The sequence below is a fragment of the Sebastes umbrosus genome, chromosome 8 (genome assembly GCF_015220745.1).
Source record: "Sebastes umbrosus isolate fSebUmb1 chromosome 8, fSebUmb1.pri, whole genome shotgun sequence".
In the NCBI taxonomy this organism is placed as follows: domain Eukaryota; kingdom Metazoa; phylum Chordata; class Actinopteri; order Perciformes; family Sebastidae; genus Sebastes; species Sebastes umbrosus.
Genome location: NC_051276.1, coordinates 31817122 through 31839483, shown reverse-complemented (window position 1 = coordinate 31839483; position 22362 = coordinate 31817122). Strand labels below are relative to the sequence as shown.

At 39.6% G+C, this 22362-nt stretch overlaps 3 protein-coding genes across 3 annotated transcripts; 2 read left to right on the top strand and 1 right to left on the bottom strand.

Annotated features, from left to right (window-relative positions):
- Nucleotides 1–926: 926 nt before the first annotated feature.
- LOC119492600 (lymphocyte antigen 6G-like) lies at nt 927–1896 on the top strand. Its single transcript, XM_037777148.1, has 3 exons — nt 927–1085; nt 1359–1469; nt 1600–1896. Exons 1-3 carry the CDS (start codon nt 1040–1042, stop codon nt 1746–1748), a joined length of 306 nt encoding a protein of 101 aa, XP_037633076.1. The 5' UTR covers nt 927–1039; the 3' UTR covers nt 1749–1896.
- Nucleotides 1897–6174: 4278 nt separating this feature from the next.
- LOC119492596 (lymphocyte antigen 6B-like) lies at nt 6175–7152 on the top strand. The gene is made up of 3 exons (XM_037777143.1): nt 6175–6333; nt 6613–6723; nt 6854–7152. Exons 1-3 carry the CDS (start codon nt 6288–6290, stop codon nt 7000–7002), a joined length of 306 nt encoding a protein of 101 aa, XP_037633071.1. The 5' UTR covers nt 6175–6287; the 3' UTR covers nt 7003–7152.
- An 888-nt stretch (nt 7153–8040) lies between these two features.
- Nucleotides 8041–21806, bottom strand: LOC119492595 (myogenesis-regulating glycosidase-like). The gene is made up of 6 exons (XM_037777142.1): nt 21681–21806; nt 16780–17253; nt 13033–13564; nt 12043–12847; nt 11156–11274; nt 8041–10454 (listed from the first exon to the last, which is right to left on the bottom strand). The coding sequence occupies exons 2-6, from the start codon at nt 17055–17057 to the stop codon at nt 10107–10109; spliced, it is 2082 nt and encodes a 693-aa protein (XP_037633070.1). The 5' UTR covers nt 17058–17253; nt 21681–21806; the 3' UTR covers nt 8041–10106.
- Between the last annotated feature and the right edge of the window lie 556 nt (nt 21807–22362).

Here is a 22362-nt window from a genome sequence, read left to right as displayed (position 1 = left end):
TCTGTTCCTACTGATTCTACTACTACTACAGCTGCTGCTGCTGCTGCAGCTACTATTACTACTACTGCTTTTGCTACTACTACTACCACTACTACTATTACTACTACTGTTACTACTGCTACTACTACTACCAGTGATGTTACTGCTACCACTAATGCTACTATTACTACTGCTCCTGCTGCTGTTCCTACTGCCTCAACTACTACTACTATTACTAGTACTACTATTACTACTACTACTACTACTGCTCCTTCTGCTACTACTGCTACTATTGCTACAACTACTACTGCTACTTTCCACCCAAATACCACTTTCTGTGTTACAACTTAAAGATTTTAAAGGTTCATTCAGTGAAAATACTATTTCTGTCCAAGCACTTATAAAAGTTTTAAAGGTTTATTTCACCCAAATACTACTCTCTCTCTCTCTCTCTCTCTCTCTCTCTCTCTCTCTCTCTCTCTCTCTCTCTCTCTCTCTCTCTCTCTGTCTGTCTGTCTCTCTTAGTGTTTAGCAATGCAGTTCATCTGTCTGATATACATACAAAGCATTTCTTCTTTCCGCCTATTCAGGAAAATTCAAATTTACCACTTTTGACAGTATTACAGTTTAACTTCCAGCTTTTCTAGCAATGTATTTCAACTCTTAGCTTCTTTAGCTAATGCAGTTCAGCTTCCAACTCCGCCAGTTGTACATTTCATCTTCTAGGGTTTTCAGCAGTGCACTGCAATGCATTTGAGCTTTAACATTTTTAGGCAAGTCATTTCACATTTCTGCATTTTCAGCAATGCTTTGCAATAAATTTCAGCTGCCAGCATTCCCACGCATTTTCAGCAGGAAATGCATTTTCTAGTTTTATATCACTTTCAGTTCTTCTATCTACTTGTAAAGCTGTGTCTCTGGGATAAGATGCTCACTTCCTGATGAAACTGTCACAAGAGACTGAGGGGTTGGACCAGACTATAAAAGAAAGGTTTGGTCAGTCGACATCTTCTCTCTCCAGTTCTCCTCTCACACAGGTGTCATTTTCCATCTGTTCACGATGCAGTTTTATGGAGCTCTGATCCTGCTTATGACTCTGTCTGCAGGTAAGAACAGCTTATGATGAGCTATTCATGTGACTTGGCTTATAATATAATAATGAAAATGATGGAAATATTTTTATTAACATATCAGGTCAGATTTTTCATCTGCAACACATCCAGATGTTGTGTAATCCTTTCTGGGGTTTTTGTGGGGGGGATTTTGTTGAGGAAATTTATATTTCGCAGTTTATTTGCACGTTTTTTTTTCGGTAAAAATGTGTAAAACAATGAGCATTGAAATATCCATGTGTGACGACATTCTTTCTTTCTCTACAGCATGTGCATTGAAATGCTACTCATGCAAAGGGGAAACCTGCACAGGCAACGTAACTTGTCCCATCAATTCCGTTAGCCCCCTTGACCGTTGTGCCTCCTTTGAGGATGACGGTGAGTTGTTCTTCCACGTCTCATACAAACATTTCAAATCTGTCAATCTGAGTTGACATATCACTGTACTAAACGCCTGGTGGCTTTTATTGTAGTTGAGACTGAGGGTTTTTTTCTTCATGTCTTGCAGGTGTCATCACCAAGTCCTGCATGAACAGTAATGCGTGTGTTGACCACATAAAGTGCTGTAGCACAGACTTGTGCAACAGCGCCGTACCCACTGGTTCCAGTGTCCTCCTCCTGCTGGTGTCCTCAGCCATCATCACAGTCTTCCTCTGAGGCTCAGCAGCAGCTACAGCTTCACTATATCAGTCTCCTTTATTACCCAATTTGTAACTGTGGGAGAATAAACAAAATGTTGACATGTCAAATCTGTGAATGACTGCAGGTCAATATTTGTAATAAAAAAACACAATTTGATCGATCACTGAATTGTTGACTTCTTTAAGTTCTGCTTTTCACATGACTGTTTACAGCAAAACAATAGCTTTGTTATGAAGCCTTAATTAGTGACAAAACAGGACATAAAACGTGATAAGCAAATCAATAAATGACATGGTTAGTTGTTGATCCTGAGGATTAATGAAGGAGATCAGCAGACCTTAAGATTTCCTGCTTTGATGCAAGCTGTTATTTTTTACACGTATGTGTTAAAGTGTGAAACATTCAAAGGTTAACAAACGTTCTCCCTTCAGACAAAAATAAAATGTAGAAAATGTTCGGTGTGCTCAAATGTGTGTCAAATAACTTGTTTCTTTATGCACAAAATATTCTTTTATTTTTTTTTTTTTAAAGACAAAATTAGGCTACACTTTATTTTAGAGGTGGAATAAAACAGAATAAGAAATGAGGAAATGTCGCGTGTCCTGTATATGGCAGCTGGATTATAAAACAGTCTTTATAGATGAATAAACTGAAGACAATCTACAAGCTGCTGGTTTACAAGCTAAAAGTACAGAGTTCAACATTTTTATTTTTATTTAATTTGTTCACAGGAGCTTAAACAAAGATGAAAGAAATCTGTGTAAAATAGAGCATATTGATGTGGTCATGTGAAAACTTCTGACTTTAGTTTTGGTGATATTCATATTGTCAATTAACTGTAAAGGATTACATCGTTATGTTTAGAGTAACTAAACATGTGGATGTCAAGTTTTTCCACACAGAAACATACAAAAGGTTGCAACAACAATTTTGTTTTCTTTGGCAGTTAGTTTAGTTTTCCTTCATAATTCAGGAGGTATTCACTGTTAACATTGAGAAACATTTCCATTTATTACTTCTAGCTCTGTTGCATCACAGTGGAAACCTCCACATAGATTTCAACAAAAATGTCCCAGTTAAATATAAGCCAATTAATTTATTCAGTGTTTTGACTGAATCCCTTTAAATGTATCAGACACTTCTCCCTCACAGCATTAATCTAGTTTCTCTACATGTCAGCATCAAAAACATATGAGTGATATTATTCCAAACTGTATTGCTTTAGAAATGTTGATCTTATTTACCAGTTAAAGCCACTGAGTGTTGAACATTTATGACGTCGGCACCATCTGGTGGTCAAGAAGAGACAAGAACACAAGAAAGTGACACAAAGAGTCATCTAAATGCCGGGAGACGGGAGATTAAAAAAAAAGATGCATTCATTGAAAATTAGGTGATGTTCATGTTTTTAATTCATTGTAAAGATTACATAGTTATGTTTAGAGTAACTAAACATGCGGATGTCAAGTTTTTCCACATAAAAACAAACATATTGTGATGTGAATGGGCTAATGAACTGAATGGACAACAGGTGTGCCTGATTGCGGGCGCGAGAGACTCTGATTGAATGGACAACAGGTGTGCCTGATTGCAGGCGCGAGAGATGCTGATTGTGAGTTATTGTGTTCTATGTTTAGACGTGTTTTAATAGTGGGGAGGGATAGCAGCTGGGGAGATCAGTCACGATCCTGAATCTGGAGCTCTTACCTTAAAGTGGTGACTTGTGTATTGCAGTGTGGGTTGACCAGTGTTAAATTGCAGTGCCTCCAGTAGAGGGAGATATCGTGCCGTGTCCGAGGGGTGTGCCTTAACCCTCCTGTTGTCTTCGGGTCAAATTTGACACGTTTTCAAACTTCATTATATCATAAATATGGATGTCTTCCACCTAATTTCCCCCAAATTACATGGATGGTTCCCTTATGGTCTTTGCAAAAAACACTGTCACACTGTCATTAAACATTTTTACTCCAATACTCCAAATAATTCATAATTTCTGCATTTTTTCCTAAAAAATTAGGTTTAATTTCATTTAAATTAGGTTTCTTGACCATGAATTTAAAAAAAAAAGTGTAAAACTTGTGGTAATGAGTTGGAATGAAGTTGGCCAAAAAGGTGTAATACAGAATTGGGTGATAATTTATAATGTATGCTTTAAAAACAGTCAAACCAGACCAGGTCAATTTTGACCCAGGAAGACAAAAGTTGCATGGTCGACGGGAAGACAACAGGAGGGTTAAGCTTGTTGTCTAGCCCTGTGTTAACTGTGATTTCACATCTGTAAGAGCTTTGGATGCTCAGTGGACTTGCAGGTCCCTCCGCGTATCTCTCCTCCCTTTTTATGAATTATTAGGTTTTGATAATAAAGACTGACTATATTTGGTATACATCTGTATTCTGTTATTTGAAGGTTCTGACTTAGTGGCAGTGTTTTTCCTGCCACATGCAAACGAAACCCATATTTATTACAATATATAGCCGACTGTATGTATAGAGAAAGTGAAACGAGCACCTCGAACATCATTCACTTTAACATTTCAAACTCACCAGATGCTCACAAGATGACACCAAAGTGAGGTATGTTCACATCCTGTTTACAAGTAAGTAAGTACATTTACTCATGCACTGTAATTAAATACAATTTTGATGTATTTTTATTTTACTTGAGTATTTCCATTTCATACTTGATACTTCTTCTCCACTGAGATACTTGTATACATTTATCTGACAGCTGGTGTTACTAGATACTCTAAAGAACAGTATAAAGTAGTTATAATGTGCTTGACCTCCACCAGCTGTGACATCTAAATGCTGTTTACGTGCTAAAGCATCAGTTATATTACAATAAATAATATTATACTGTATATACAGCGGGTAAAATAAGTATTGAACACGTCACCATTTTTCTCAGTAAATATATTTCCAAAGGTGCTATTGACATGAAATCTTCACCAGATGTTGGTAACAACCCAAATAAGCTATACATACAAAGAAACCAAAACAAATAAGTTGAGAAATTAAGTTATGTGTAATAATGTGAAATGACACAGGGAAAAAGTATTGAACACATGAAGAAAGGGAGGTGCAAAAAGGCATGGAAAGCCAAGACAACAGCTGAAATCTATCAGTAATTAGAAAGCAATCCGGCCCCTTGTCAGTGCAAATTAATATCAGCTGGTTCAGTCCCAACTGATGGCCTATAAAAAGGTTTCTCATTACCAAGGTGTCACACAAGAAACATCTCATGATGGGTAAAAGCAAAGAGCTCTCAAGACCTTCGCAACCTTATTGTTGCAAAACATACTGATGGCATTGTTACAGACGCATTTCTAAACTTCTGAATGTTCCAGTGAGCACTGTTGGGGCCAAACATGATTTCACCATAAACTGGCCACGACCAGGTGCTCCTCGCAAGATTTCTGACAGGGGAGTGAAAAGAATTATCAGAAGAGTTGTCCAAGAGCCAAGGACCACTTGTGGAGAGCTTCAGAAAGACCTGGAAGTAGCAGGTACAATTGTTTCAAAGAAATCAATAAGTAATGCACTCAACCGCCATGGCCTGTATGCACGCTCACCACGCAAGACTCCATTGCTGAAGAAAAAGCATGTTGAAGCTCGTTTAAAGTTTGCTGCACAACATTTGGACAAGCCTGTGAAATACTGGGAGAATATAGTCTGGTCAGATGAGAGCAAAATTGAACTCTTTGGATGCCATAATACACACCATGTTTGGAGGACGAATGGCACTGCACATCACACTAAAAACACCATATCAACAGTGAAGTTTGGAGGTGGGAACATCAAGGTGTGGGGCTGCTTTTCAGCATATGGTACTGGCAAACTTCTTTCCATAGATTTTCAATTGGATTCAAGTCAGGTGATTGGCTGGGCCATTCTAGCAGCTTTATTTTCTTTCTCTGAAACCAATTGTGAGTTTCTTTGGCTGTGTGTTTGGGATCATTGTCTTGCTGAAATGTCCACCCTCATTTCATCTTCATCATCCTGGTAGATGGCAGCAGATTTTTTCAATAATGTCTCAGTACATTTTTCCATTCATCCTTCCTTCAATTATGTGAAGTTTGCCAGTACCGAAAAAAAAATCAAATTTACCACTTTTGACAGTATTACAGTTTAGCTTCCAGCTTTTTTAGCAATGTATTTCAGCTCTTAGTTTTTTTAGCTAATGCAGTTCAGCTTCCAACTCTGCCAGTTCATCTTCTAGGGTTTTCAGCAGTGCACTGCAATGCATTTGAGCTTTAACATTTTTAGGCAAGTCATTTCACATTTCTGCATTTTTAGCATTGCTTTGCAATAAATTTCATCTGCCAGCATTCCCACGCATTTTCAGCAAGAAATGCATATTCTAGTTTTATATCACTTTCAGTTCTTCTATCTACTTGTAAAGCTGTGTCTCTGGGATAAGGTGCTCACTTCCTGATGAAACTGTCACAAGAGACTGAGGGGTTGGACCAGACTATAAAAGAAAGGTTTGGTCAGAGTCGACATCTTCTCTCTCCAGTTCTCCTCTCACACAGGTGTCATTTTCCACCGTTCACGATGCAGTTTTATGGAGCTCTGATCCTGCTTATGACTCTGTCTGCAGGTAAGAACAGCTTATCATGAGCTATTCATGTGACTTGGCTTATAATATAATAATGAAAATGATGGAACTATTTTATTAACAGAGCAGTTCAGATCTTTCAAACAAAGGATTACACAACATCTGGATGTGTTGCGTAATCCTTCCTGTTTTGTTTTTTGTTTTTTTGTTGAGGAAATTCCTATTGCGCAGTTTATTTGCAAGTTTTTTGGGGGGTAAAAATGTGTAAAACAATGAGCATTGAAATATCCATGTGTGACACCATTCTGTCTTTCTCTACAGCATGTGCATTGAAATGCTACTCATGTCAAGGGGCAACCTGCACTGACAAGATAACTTGTCCGTTCAATCCCCTTGCCCCCCTTGACCGTTGTGCCACCACTGACGTGAGCGGTGAGTTGTTCTTCCACGTCTCATACAAACATTTCAAATCTGTCAATCTGAGTTGACATATCACTGTACTAAACGCCTGGTGGCTTTTATTGTAGTTGAGACTGAGTTTTTTTTTCTTCATGTCTTGCAGGTGTCATCACCAAGACCTGCATGAACAGTAATTTGTGTCATGACCCCATAAAGTGCTGTAGCACAGACTTGTGCAACAGCGCCGTACCCACTGGTTCCAGTGTCGTCCTCCTGCTGGTGTCCTCAGCCATCATCACAGTCTTCCTCTGAGGCTCAGCAGCAGCTACAGCTTCACTATATCGGTCTCCTTTATTACCCAATTTGTAACTGTGGGAGAATAAACAAAATGTTGATGTGTTAAATCTGTGAATGACTGCAGGTCAATATTTGTAATAAAAAAACACAATTTGATAAATCACTGAATTGTTGACTTCTTTAAGTTCTGCTTTTCACATGACTGTTTACAGCAAAACAATAGCTTTGTTATGAAGCCTTAATTAGTGACAAAACAGGACATAAAACGTGATGAGCAAATCAATAAATGACATGGTTAGTTGTTGATCCTGAGGATTAATGAAGGAGATCAGCAGACCTTAAGATTTCCTGCTTTGATGCAAGTTGTTATTTTCTACAAGCTGCTGGTTTACAAGCTAAAAGTACAGAGTTCATCTTTTTATTTTAAATTTAATTTGTTCACGGGAGCTTAAACAAAGATGAAAGAAATCTGTGTAAAATAGAGCATATTGATGTGGTCATGTGAAAACTTCTGACTTTAGTTTTGGTGATATTCATGTTGTCAATTAATTGTAAGGATTACATCGTTATGTTTAGAGTAACTAAACATGTGGATGTCAAGTTTTTCCACACAGAAACATACAAAAGGTTGCAACAACCATTTTGTTTTCTTTGGCAGTTTTCCTTCATAATTCAGGAAGTATTAACTGTTAACATTGAGAAACATTTCCATTTATTACTTCATTATTTCATTATTGCATCACAGTGGAAACTTCCACATAGATTTCACCACAAAAAATTCCCACAGTTAAATATTAGCCAATTAATTTATTCAGTGTTTTGACTGAATCCCTTTAAATGTATCAGACACTTCTCCCTCACAGCAATTAATCTAGTTTCTCTACATGTCAGCATCAAAAACATATGAGTGATGTTATTCCAAATTGTATTGCTTTAGAAATGTTGGTCTAATTTACCAGTTTAAGCCACTGAGTGTTGAACATTTTTGACATGGGCGCAATCTGGTGGTCAAGAAGAGACAAGAATGCAAGAAAGTGACACAAAGACTTCAAGTTTACAGCGATTGTTTCATTTTTCAACAAACAAAACCCTTCAGAACAATGTGAAAGATACTCTAATCCCATAACAATTCCATACATAGTGACTTAAACATTTCAAAAACAGTGCTGACTCTAGCTTATATAGTAATAATTATTTCCAAGCAAGGCATTTAGATGACTTAAACCAGTGGTGTGCTTTTACTTTTTCATGCCAGAAATGCCCGTGTGAGAGCAGATGAACATGTATTCAGACAGCTGATCTTCATGTACTTTTGCGATGTCAGTGCTTGCAGAGCATCAAGCATACGTCACTGTGTGTTTCATCACTCTGCCGGTTCTCTGTGCTAAAGATGGCATAGCTTAGGTCAGCTGATAAGGCAAATAAAGTCACAAGGCAGGCAGACATGGATGGCACGTTTTAACAAGGTCATCTTTGAGAACAATACCTGTTCAAGGCAAACCAGTAGCATTAGTTTAATAAATCTATTTGTGGATCAACAAAAATTCATTCTAATAAAATGTTTTTGTTTTGTTTTCACCCTGAGCTGTGAATTGAACTTGTACAACAGATGAAGATGAATAGATGTTGGCACTGGAATGACAGAATGGCACAACAGGTCACAGGAATGTAGACATACAAATATTTGTTGATCATCACCAAAATTTAAACCCAAGAGTCACGTCAGTTTACTGTATACATACACTCAAATCCTACAATCAAAAAGAAGTTAATAAATATAAAGAGAAAGCGATTCACATGTTGTCAGTGCAATGCTAATTAATTAACGCATGTTAGCTTAAACATAGGTAGTTGGGAGCTTTCTTTCCACAACACAGCAGTTGCCATGGTGACATAAGGTTTAGGCATGCCCTCTGAGCAAGGAGTGCATCGGTCCCACTCGGAGTGCATATTTATTGCCGGTTCAGTGCCCAAACCTGTCAAGCCACAATAAAGACACGTATTAAATCCCTTATCGCACAGTTATTTCATCTACCCTTCATCAGCCTGAAACCATTCCAGCCATACTTGCCAACCTTGAGACCTTAAAAAAAGGGAGGATTTCAAAACCAAAGTGACTCTGAACAAAAAACTGAGTTTAGAGACTTTGTTTCCTGCATTCTAGTGACTTTAAAAGAGTGAAAATAACTAAATAAAAAGTACACTGCTAGAGCATTTTTATGTTAAACTTTTCATTTTCCCTTTTACTCCCAGGAAAGAAAACAGAGTAATTCACCCCTCTGGTGTGAACTTGGCGTATGAATCTCTAACATTTATTTTTGCTACTGCTTGAGTATTTCTTTCTCTTAGTTCTCTCTCCTTCTCTCACTCACGGAAGGTCCTTTCAGACACAACGCGACAACGTCACCACTGCGCTCTGAAACCCGTTATTTCTAACGTCTTGCGCCGCGCCACGATGGCTTTTCGCTGCGTCGAGCAAAGCCCAACTTTGGGCACTGCATGCTGTGGTGAGCGCAGACTGCTCTGTCCCGCGAGAAACGACAGTTGGTGTAGCTCTATTGTCGTCCGGGACAGCAGGGATTATACACACTGTTCAGGTCCAGAAACTGTGTGTGAAAATGTGCCATAAATTGGGAAAAAGTACGGGAGAACTGTGACCCCGGGAGGAAACCGGGGGAGGGAAATTAAAAAGCATGAGTCTCCCAAGAAAATTGCGAGGGTTGGCAAGTATGATTCCAGCTGTGGGCTGTGAAGAACATTTGTAATCTAGATGTCCGTTAGGTGGAAGACCGCTGTGACGATACAATCAGAGATCGGTTTTACTATCAGCTGTGGAAGGCACATGAGGATGAGGATTAGCTTATGGATGGAGCAAGAGAATCAGAAGTGATCATTCTTTCTAATTCTTTGGGTGGACGGTTATAATCTGTAGGCAGGAGTCCAAAGAAAGAGGAGACATGAGGTTCATCTTTACCCAAAAAAATCACTCCCCTAGTGATCATTTCCCTTTGAAAAACAAAACATCTCCTGCTATTTCTTGGCATGTGTGTGTGTGCTCACAAGAATGTATATGTGCATACAGTATGTGTGTGTGTGTGAGTAATGCGTCTTTAATGTCTTCAGTGAAACCATGTAAAGTAAGCGATCTCGTCCAGGTCCACAGGGTAGTCAGTGAGGTACATGGGGCCTTTATCGAAATGTTCCCCCTTGTAGCTTCTCCAGCGTCCTGCGGGCAGGTAGATGTCCCTCTCCTGCTTCCCCGGCTCCAACACCGGAGCCACCATCAGGTCGTCCCCGATCAGGAACTGGGAGTCGATCTTGTAGGCGGCCTCGTCGTCGTTGGCGAGCCACCAAAGGGGCCTTATGATTGGGTCGCCTGTATCGAGAACCTCGCCTGCCAGTTCGAGAACCCTCGGGGCCACCAGAGTCTCGTGGAGCCCGGTGAACTTCTGCGCTATCTGTACCACCTGCAGGTTAATGCACAAAGATCACAGTGTTAGATCACAGTGGAGCATAACAGACAGTGTAGCATGATGGCTGGCTAATTAGGACACTTCCTATTTGATTTCTGTTATCAAAACACGTTAAAGGGACAGTTTGTAGGATTTAAACAACATCTAGCGGTGAGGTTGCAAATTGAAACCTCTCCCGTGTGTTGAACATGTAGGACAACTACTACTAATCCTGCTAACAGACAAACAAACAAACAAACCAACGCCAGTGAAAGCATAACCTCCATCCTAGGCCTTCGGCCTTGGGGGAGGTAAATAAAGAAAGTATTGGGAGCGCCTTAGTAGCTGAGGTGGTTATGGCGAATGCCATTATATAACGGCAACGTCTGGCCTTTGGACCTTTGTTGCATGTCATACCCCTCTCTCTCTCTCTCTCCCCCCATTTCTACACTGTCTGTCGTCAAATAAAGGCCAAAATGCACAAAAACTAATCTTCAAAAGGGAGAGGATTCTACAGAGTTGTGAGTCTTAGATTAGCAGAAATCATCGTACAATTTGTGGACTCAACAACTGATTGAAAAGATGCACTTATCTTATACATCATAAAGGTTTACCCTCTATTGATTACATTAATGCACAGAAAATAACAGAACAGGGGGGGAAGAAAAACACATTTATTTCTTGCCACTAACACAACAGTGTTTCACTTTGCTCACCTCGTTGTCATAGGCCCATGGTGGTATGGAGAACTGCATGGCAGGCATGAAGGCAGACAGCTCCAACCATCGGATGTACAGCTCTCTGTCCGGCAGAACACTTTTACCATCTAAACCAGCTAAACATACAACACACGTGTCAGACTGTGTAGACTAAAACCATATCAAAGATCAACATGTGTCTTTAAACCTGCAGTAGGCAGTATATATTTTTGGCATCATTGGGGAAAAATTCCATAATAACCTTTCAGCATATTGTAATTCAAGTGTTCTGAGAGAAAACTAGACTTCTGCTCCTCCTCATGGCTCTGTTTTCAGGCTTTAGAAAATCTAGCCCGTGACGGGAGACTTTGACCAATCACAGGTCATTTCAGAGAGAGAGCATTCCTATTGGCTGTGCTCCGGTCATGTGACCAGAACTTGGCGTTCCTTCACCAGATTTCTCAATGGTGGTGGCGACACAAACTTCTAATTTTACAGCTAAACCGTGCACTACAAGATGATTCTGAAAACATCTGAGGAGAGAAATAGGCATTAACGTAACAGAATATTGATTCATATTTGATCAGCGCTGCCTAGTTTGACCGTTTGGTCGGGGTTCACGAGTGATTGACAGCCGGCTCTCATAGACGGCAGATGGACAGCAGACCTCAGATCAGCTCTTACTGCTTGTTTTCCTCCGGTCTGTGAAATCTTGCAGATGCCGTTAGGAGCACCGGAGGACACCGAGACACATGATTTTTTTCAGGTTACCTGTTTCATGTACTACTGTCACGATATAGCGACCGTTTTATAAAAATAACTTTTTTGAAATCATATTTACTCCAATCTCGCCTACTGCAGCTTTAAGAGAGCTGACTTTCTACTCATGTTGTGGAGAACGGTACCTGTGGTGCGGTTGGGGTACGCGTTCCCTCCGATCATATCAGGTAAGACAAACTGGTAGCCCAGAATGCTGATGGTCAGAACGGTGGGGATGATGGACTTGAGGCCGAGCTCGTAACCCCACACAGAGTCCCTGTCGATGATCCTGAAGAAGCAGGAGATGTCCTGACTCTGGTAGCCCACCCTCAGCTCTGCACGCTCGCTGAACGGGATGGCCATCTCTGTGTAGCGGCGGGTGAAGGTGGACGGGTCAGCCAGCGGGACCAGGGTGCTGAACTGGCGCGGGAGGTAGCTCGTCTCACCTGCGTCGAACTTGAAAGACGTCACGTCATAGCGGGTTTTGATCATATGCAGGTGTGAGGAATACCACTCACGGGCGTCTGGGTTGGTGAAGTCCAAGATCCCTCCGATGCCGTTCCACCAACGGACCAGAGCAGGCAGCTCGCCACTCGGCTCCCGAACGAACAGTCCCTTCTCCACGGCGACGCCAAAATTAATGGAGTCATAGTTGATGAAAGGATGTGTCCAGAGCGACACCTGAAACCCGTCCTCTCTGAGTTTGTCAAACATGCCGCTAGCGTTGGGGAACTTCTGCGGGTCAAAGTCAAACTCTCCGTAGTCGGCGGTGTAGCGGTCGTCCAGCTCCAGGTGGGAGCAGGTGAAGCCGTGCTGGGTGATGTCAGCGGCGTAGCGCAGCAGCTTCTCCTGAGTAATGGCCGTCTTGTGGAGAGCCCATGTGGACCACAACGGCTGTTTGAACACTTCAGGAGACGGGACCTTGATAGGCTTCGGGAAATACCGACGCACCTGAACACAACACAGAGCAGAGACTTACTACAGGTGTATTCACATCAACAGTTATTGATTTTTCAGTGAAAAAGTTATTCACTTTCTAGCCAAGAGTTAGATGAGAAGAGAAACCACTCTCATATGTGTCCATTCAATTTTAAAAGGACCAGTGTGTATCATTTCCCCAGTATGTCTCTACTCACCATATATTTGTGAATAGAGGTGACGTCCGAGCCCACACACACTCTATAGCTGAGTTCAGGTAAGGCCTGCTGACCCTTTGGTGGTCTGAAGGGAGAGTCCTGGTATCGGGCCTGGAACCTGAGTGTCCTGTCCTTTTCGGACCAGCCCAAATGGAAAGGTACCGAGTCGTTGATCTTGATGGCAGTCGCATTCGAGGACAGCCAATAGCGTTCCAGAATTCCCCCGAAAGCGTTGCGATTGGAGTAGACGTCGCTGGTGATGAAAGGCTGCGGCTCCTCCTCGCCCTGCATCCTGATAGGCCAGTACTGGGTCGCCGTCTCGGCTCCTCCGTACCAGTGAGAGTCGTTATAGGCCATGGCGTGCTCCACCGAGCGCTTACTCTGCAGCTCCTCCCAGCGAACGCGGTAACACATCACCGTGTCCCTTGGCCGAACCGTCTGGATGAAGAAGTTGAGCTTGCCAGAATCGGACTGAGTGCAGCTCAGAGTATTTCCCTCCTTTGAGCAGGAGTCCAGATTCAGAGTGCCAGACCTGGGACAGAGGGGGAGAAAGTATACATGAACTTGTTAAACACAGAACTACTAATAGTCCACGAGCCAGGGGGTTGGTCCGGCCAGTTTGGAGGGACCATGTCTCATAAAGGTCTATGTCCCTAGTGTTGGAAAATGCATGACAGCATTGCAGCAATGGAAGCTTTCTATGTACTATCACTCCCTTTTCCATCCCTCCATCATTACAATTTTTCCATGTTTTTTTGTCATTTTACACATAGATACTAGGCTGGGACGATACACCTATCTCCTGATTCGATACTATCACAATACTTATTGTGATTGTTAACTTTTTTAACACTAGACCATGGGAAAAAGCTGAATCATACACTTCTAGGGACCTCTACTTTGGACGATATCTAAATTAATACAGTAAAAATGTTTGATTTTCAGCATGTATGTAATCAGAAATGTCCTGAAGTCAAATATATCAGGATCATTGTCAGGAATTATTTATTAAAATTTTCCAGCAACCTAAAAATCATAGAATAAAGACATTTCTCTCACAAATTAGTGGTATTTTCTTTTTAATTTATAAGGGACATGTAATGTTTTATACTTCTGGTGAATATAATCCAATCAATCTTATTTCCATATATGTATTATTGTATGTGTATATATATATATATATATATATACAGTTCCCTTTATTAACACCTTCTTTTGAAAACTGGACGAAAACCTAGCTCTGCTTTTCCTGGCATGTGTGAAACCCAAAGTGTTTGCTCCGCCGTTTTCTGCTTTTTCATTGCGGCCAGCTGCGGTTTGTTTTGGTTGACGGATACGGAACAGACATGACATCACGTTACTCAGTCTACAACAATAAAAGTGGTGACTTCCTTCTACCTCCACATAGACTGAAATGAAGCAAATATATCGATTATTGACATTTCAAAATCATTTCAAAATCGTAAAAAAAAAAAATAAAACCTAATAGATACAAAATAAAATAATACAGAATATCCTGAAGTCATATATCATTGAAAAACTTAGACTATAATCTATCCAGAAGTCAAATTACCATGACACTGAGGTCAAGAGAATTTGACCTTTGACCTCCAATGGGGCAAATTCTGAATGCCACTGCAAATGCCTTTATAACTAGCTTCATATTGATCTGATGTGATGGATAGTTCCAGCATAAAGAGCACAAAAAAAGAGCTTTAAAATGATATATTACATGAATAACAACAATAACAACATCTCTTATCAGAATAAACGTAACTTTGTGTATCTGATAGAATGTTATTGGAGCAGTTTGTAAATGTCTTTCTTTGCAGCAGAAACACAAAATAATACAAAAACTCAAAAAAAAAATCCTAAGAATTGAATTCTCTACCAGGTTTATCCTTTATTTTATATTTTTCCACTCTTAACCCGTTGTCAACATAAACATGTTACAACTGATGAGGGCCTTATTCAGTAGAAATGGGTTATAGTCCAGGTGATATGTGAAAATGTATTAGTATTATTAGCCTATAATCATAATTAGACCATTACTATGACAGAGAAGAGATGCAGTCACACTACAGATGATCCTGTACGCTCCATTCTATTACTCTATTTCTCTGCAAGTGCAGGGCCTTTTTCCTATCGACGTGAGCTCGGCTGATAAAGGACACCACTAAATCGGTCTTCCCTCAGGGTGTAATCATGAGTCTGTCTCGTGTGGCTTTCCATTATCCAGCCACACATTTTCAGAGAGGCAGCCTTTTTAGTACCGCCCGGCACACAAAGAGGAACAACTGTGCCGAGGCCAAAAAAAAAGTGATATATATGTTACAGGGATTCTTGTTAGCCGAGATTTGCTGGCTGTTAGTTTCACAAGAGAAGTGTTTATCACGGGAGTGCACTGGGTTGCATTACAACGCATATGAATGTTCCCATTTTTGTTAGTCATTCTGAGTTTCGATGCTCTGAAATGGCCTCGGGGTCAGCAGGATAATGCTCATCACATACATATTACACCTGTAGACACTACAGGTGAATAGGCTAAATCATTTTAACTAATAGATATCACCATTAAACTTGCCCAGATGATTACATACTTTAAGACAATTTTGTTTTGTATTCCAAGTTTTCTGAAATTACACATTTAAATATGCAAATGAGGCATTATCTTACGAAATATTAACTTTCCAGAACAGAAATCTGAACATTGGATAAAGCCGGGTTAAAAATTCTTGTTTCATTTTGTTGACATATTGGAGTCAAATGTTTTTACAGAGGGAATATCTCTTTTTATCACTCCATTAATCAGAAAATACTGTCAACAGCCATAAGAAAAAATCAATTTGCAACATGTTTTTAGGAATAAAATATTGTATAAATCAGGCTATGGTTGATATATGAACAAACCTCTCTGTAAAAACCTTCAGCATATAGATAGGAATGAAACTGGAAAGTTTGGTGGGTGTAAGTGCTGCGGAAGTGGAGATTTCAGGCTCAGAGTCTGAGAGAAAACTAACTAACTTTAAGAAAATGGCCTTTAAAGATTTGGATTGTAAAATTCCTTATATTTTAGAAATTTTAACTAATATACAGTATATCACCATGAAACTTCTCCAGTAGCTTATGTACATTAAGAAAATTATTTTTTGTATTACATGTTTTCAGAAACTGTATGTTAAATATGTAAATGAGACATTATCTAATGTAAACTTTTGGTGAATTTAGGATAAATCTGCAGATGTAAATAGACAAATTGTCAAATTGAAGAAACTACTTAAATGTGTATTTTGAATGTTTTCTTTCCACTAGTCTGAAAGAAGACATGTTATACAAGCAAAATAGCCCCAAATCTCAACATTGACCAGTACATTTTGCCTGTAGTGTCTCGCCTTAATAATAAAGATAAAATTATTTTTTAATTGACGTAAAATTATTCTGCAAATATTTTAATAATCGATTAATTACTTGAGTCACTTTACCAGCAAAAAATGCCAACTATTCTCTGGTACCAGCTTCTTCAATCTGAGTATTTTCTGCTTTTATCTGTTTTATTTTATTGTGGATTGAATATCTTTGGGTTTCGGGCTGCTGGTTGAACAAACTGAGCAATCTGAATATGTCACCTTGGTCTCTGGAAGATTGTGAAAGGTATTTGTCATCATTTGTTTGTGACATTTTATAGACAAAAAGATGAATGAGGACAATAACAATCAGATTAATGTATAATGAAAACAGTGAACCCACCTGAAGGTCATACTGAAGATGAGAGCCCCCGCCTGGTTATGAATAATAAAACCGTCTTTGTTGAGGTCCAGCAGCTCAGCCTTCAGCAGCTGGGCTTTACGGAGGGACGCGGAGTAGTAGCACCAGGCCACCACGGCAGCCAGCACCAGCACACAGCCCAACATGCCCGCTATCACCAGGGGCCGGCCCTCGTGAGCCAGTTTCTTCTTCAGCGGGGAACTGCCGGATCCTCCGGACATCTGCTGCTCCCCGGGAGCCACCGGCACGATCTGATACATGCTGAAGACTTAAAGGCAGTGAGATGTGTAGGGAGGGAAGCAGCTTTGGAGGAGGAGGTACGGACGGCTGTAGTTAACTTGAATGGATGATATCCTCTTCACAGCGGCAGAAGTGGAGATGAAGGAAAAGCCTGATGTCTACCTGTCGACCTTCAACAAAGTCTCCATTTCTGAATGAGGGTTGATTTGTCCAAACCTGCGAGACAGACAGAGCCAGACAGAGATCAACATTCAAGCCACCAGAGATATCATATTAAAGCTGTAACGATAAGTTGTCCACTATTAAATTAATTGCCAACTATTTTTGATTAATCAGTTTGAGTCATTTTTTAAGAAAAAAAGTCATAATTCTCTGATTCCAGCTTCTTAAATGTGAATATTTTCTGGTTTCTTTACTCCTCTATATGACAGTAAACTGAATATCTTTGAGTTGTGGACAAAATAAGAGAAAAGATAATCCTTTATTAGTCCCACAGCGGGGAAATTTGCAGGATTACAGCAGCAAAGGGGGGACAGTGCAAACAACGAGAGGCATCAGTAAAAAAATAAAAAAAATAAGATCTAATAAATAAGCAAGTAGACAATAAAGATATAGTCAGTAAGAGAACAGTAAAAAACTAAATATAAAAAATAGACTGAATGGGTGGTTACCCATTATTGCACGTATGAATATGAAATGTTGATATTTCACATGAACGAGTGAACTTGTAAAGAAAGCAGCGCAAACTCAACGAGTTTAGTGCACAGATAAGTAAAAGTTATTAAACTGTAAGAAAGTACAACAAAAAAAACTAAGTGAAATTAATAAATTAAAGGAGAAAAAGCTCAACGGTGAGCTGGAGCTGCTGGAGCTGCTGTAACGGGCTGCCACTCGTGCGGCGCCGGACGTGAAAGTGTTTAATTCAAAATAAATAATCAGAGCATACAAATCCAGTGTTGGTCTCTTGTTACTCCCAACGCAGAAGGTGTTTACTTGACAATCCAGTTGTCATCACCACTGACAGTCTCCAGGAACTACAGTTATAAATAGCTTTGGAGCTCTTCACATGACATGCTCTTGGATTCCTAAGATTCTCTAAAAACAATGTATTGCACAATGAGTCTGTAAGAGAGAGTTCATTTAGTTAGATAATTAAATTTCCCCATAGTGCTGCTACATGCCTCACCACCACACTAGCGTATGTTATGTGTTAGTCTCTCCAACAAAGCTGCTATGTTACTGCGTCTGTAGGTGTCCTGCTGCATATATAATAGTTCAGCAGCAGCAGCAGCAGTGTCCAAGCAGAGAGAGAGAGAGAGAGCACAGAAGCTTTAATCTGGTAAATGGTAGGTAGATAGGCTCTGTAGCCACATTGGCACTGATGGTAACAGAACCATGACACCATAAAAAACAGGCTGTGATCACAGAGAGTTACAGACACCATGTCAGCATGGTTACATTTAACTCTGCAGGTAAGAACGCCCTGCACACACAAGCAGGTAAATAATATTTAAGACTATAGAAGCTCTCAAATAACGGCACTGCAGCACGCCGTATGTTTTCAGATGGAGCACACAGGCCAATCATCCACAACAGAACCGTATTTAAACGTCCCAACAGGTATCATTATGCTCCAGCTCAACGCTCTCATTTTATTCTGATGAAGTGTTCGTGGCAATGCAGCAGGGAGGAAGGGAAACCCTGCAAAAACTGGGTTCCTTCACAGACAGACTGCTGCAGGACTCATCTTCCTCTTAAAGACAGCTTAGCCTCTGTTAGAATATTAGAATATCTGCATTTACAATTACCAACAAAACTGCACCATAACGACACACATGAGTATCGTGATATTATGTTTTGCGATACTGTATCGATTCTCCAAAACACAGTATTGATTTTTAATTAAACTCTTAGAAAATCCAACGGACCGGGTATTCTGTCTTTCAGAGGATGTAGCGGGCTCAGTTTTGAAGTTAGAGTGAAGATACTGGCATCATATGCAACTAGAAAACTAGAAAACCTAAGGATTCCATTGTCACCAACCATGTCATACTGGAAAGGAGGCTAAATAACGCTCCAAATTTACACTCAATTTTGGCGAGGAAAAACTGGCATGGCCATTTTCAAAGGGGTCCCTTGACCTCTGACCTCAAGATATGTGAATGTAAATGGGTTCTATGGGTACCCACGAGTCTCCCCTTTACAAACATGCCCACTTTATGATAATCACATGCAATTTTGGGCATTGGGGTTTCTAAACAGTCTTGGTAGTGCATAAATTGGGTATGACTGTAAAGCTGAGACTCTTGTGGATCCAATGAGTCCAGTTGTATTCATGTGTAATGATGTTAGTCCCCATAGTAGCCACTTAACATAGTGACTTTTTAATTTACTAAGAATTCATTGAATCAACTCAACTTGGTTTATTGTGTTAAAAAAAATAATAATTAACTTGATGGCCCAAACAATTCCATCAGACATTGTGTTTAATTTTCAAGTCCTAAATATTAGCACTAACTGCTCTGTAAGGAAACTGAATTATTTTTTCAATCATTACTGCACACGTTGTGTTTTATCATGCATGAGTAATAAGCTATTCTTTTGTTGGGATGTTAGGGGTAGTGTATGTTATATAATAGCCGCCTCACTGTGACCAGAAATCATTTTAAATTTGCTGCTTATGGGGGCCAAATGTGTGCAATGCAAAGTGTTTACTGTTTTGATATACAGCAGCAAATATATCCATTCTGAGGCCTGTACTACGAAGCAGGATTTGCGGTTATCGAGGTAACTTCAGGGTTAACTCTGGGTTTTCCGTACTACGAAGCTAGTTTACTACTATCGAGGTAGATCTCCATGGTAACTTATGCTGAATGGCTAACCTGCTCCGGAGCAGGTTATGTTCCAGATAAGAGATCAACTCCTATGAAATCACCTCCTACTGACCAATCACAGCTCAGTGCGGGATTTTATGATAATATTACACACATATGAAGAAGTTACAGTCATAATCCAGACTAAAAACAACACAATTTAAACTGACAAATACAGGAAGGACTGTTAGTCTGGATTAAGTGTTTAATTTCTTCGTATTTGTCTAATATAGTTTGCTCTTCCTTTGTTAAATGTTCCGCTGTCTGTCAGTCAGTAGTCTTGTTCATGTCTGTGATTGGTCAGATGCTGCAAACACCTCCTCGCGCTCATAACCAGACAGAGAAGGTTTGACTAACCGAGTTGATAACCAGCTTCGTAGTACAGTTTATCGAGATCTCGTTTGTTAGGTTAAGTGAAGCCAGATAAGGAGAACATACCCAGGGTATGTTGAACTCGCTTCATAGTACAGGCCTCTGGTCAATCTGGTGAAGTACAATAAGCTGCACTCTGTGGGTTATTTTTTTTTATTTATTTGTTTGCACAATAAAACAAAGCGGGCAGAAAAACAACAACAAAAGAGAATAAATTGTGCAGGTGAGATTAAAAAAACACACCAAGGGGCTTATAGAAGTAATGTCACCTCAATAAGCATTATATGCAAATACAAAAGTCATAAAAATATAAATAAACAAGCAAACATAAAATCCAAAAAAAATGTAATTAAAAGGTCCCATATTGTAAAAAGTGTGATTTCCAGGTCTTTTATATTATAAAGAAGGTTTAAGTGCTTTATAAATACCGTTAAAGTATCAAAACGCTTAATATACGGAGAAATACACACAGCCCGTATTTAGAAATTGTGCGTTTGAAACAAGCTGTCAGGATTTCTGTCGATTTGTGATGTCACGAATATACAATATTTAGACCATTACACGGTAAATAAACTGGGAAACATTTAGAATGTTTACGTTTAAAACCGTGTCATGGTCTAAATATTGTATATTTGTTACATCACAAATGGACAGAAATCCTGACGGCTTGTTTCAAACGCACAATTTCTGAATACGGGCTGTGTGTATTTCTCTGTATATTGAGCGTTTTGATAGCTTAACAGTATTTATATAGCACTTAAACCTGCTTTATAATATAAAAGACATAAAAAATTTCACGTTTTACAATATGGGACCTTTAAAGCATGTCAACATGTTCTTGTAGAAACACAAAATACAAGTATGAACCTGAAAATGAGCATGATATGGGATCTTTAAGCAACATAAATCAAGCAGAAACATAAAATAAATAAAATATATGTATGTATGATATGTATGATCATAAACACAAACACACTAGTCCTCCATAGTGACTGCTCATTGTTTGTGTTCACATTAGTTGAAGCTAAATACCTAATATATTACACTGAAGATCACTTTGCTGCAATGATAGTCACACACAGCACCTCCAGATGCATATTTTATATCATTTTCCACAAGGGTACAACAGTGTTAAGGGGACATAACTAACTGATCATGCATATCCAATGAGCCAGTGTCTGATCAATAACCCCTGAAGCACCTCGTCGACACGACTCTCAACGCTGCGTTCCAGTGACTCTGTACCCGGTTGTACCAGTTGTCACGGATTGGGCTTTAAAACGGTCGTGTTCGCAGTTAAACGCTCTGTTGGCCGTGTCAATATCACACAAGAAAGTTGGATAATACATTAAAAATGTCATTTTATAGCGCTGTAGTCATAAAACACAGTTATCTTACCTCCGCAGCTGACTCTCTCTGGGGTCAATGTGTACAGCTGTGAGCGCAGTAGTCTACTGCGCAGGCGCAGAGCGGTTTGAAGTTCTATAGTCCCGCCCACCAACCAACCAATGATTGGTTGATTTCATCTGTCACTCATCATCCAAGGGGCTTCTGGGAAATGTAGTGTGAGAGTAAGATGGTCTTTAAAATGACTTACAAAAAGAGTCTACAAGAGTTTACAGTTTATCCTGTCAACAAACTGATATTTACAGAGCCCCCTACACCCTAGGTCAGGGGTCAGCAACCTTTACTATCAAAAGAGCCATTTTAGGCAAAATAAATAAATACATTCTGTCTGGAGCCGCAAAACATTTGATCATTGTGATGAAGGTAACACAGTTTATAGTCTAAGCATATAGTATATAAGTCTAATGCAGTGAGGGCCAAAGAGCTAATGTACTACGGAGTATTAGGGCCACATTGAGGGAAAACAAATCTGAGATTTATAGAATAAAGTCGTTATATTACGAGAAAAGAGTCATAACTTTACGAGAAAAAAAGTCGTAATATCACGAAAATAAAGTCATAATATTACGAGAATAAAGTCATAATATTATGAGAACAAAGTCAAAGTTTTACAAGAAAAAAAGTCGTAGTATCACGAGAATAATGTCATAATATTACGAGAATAAAAGTCGTA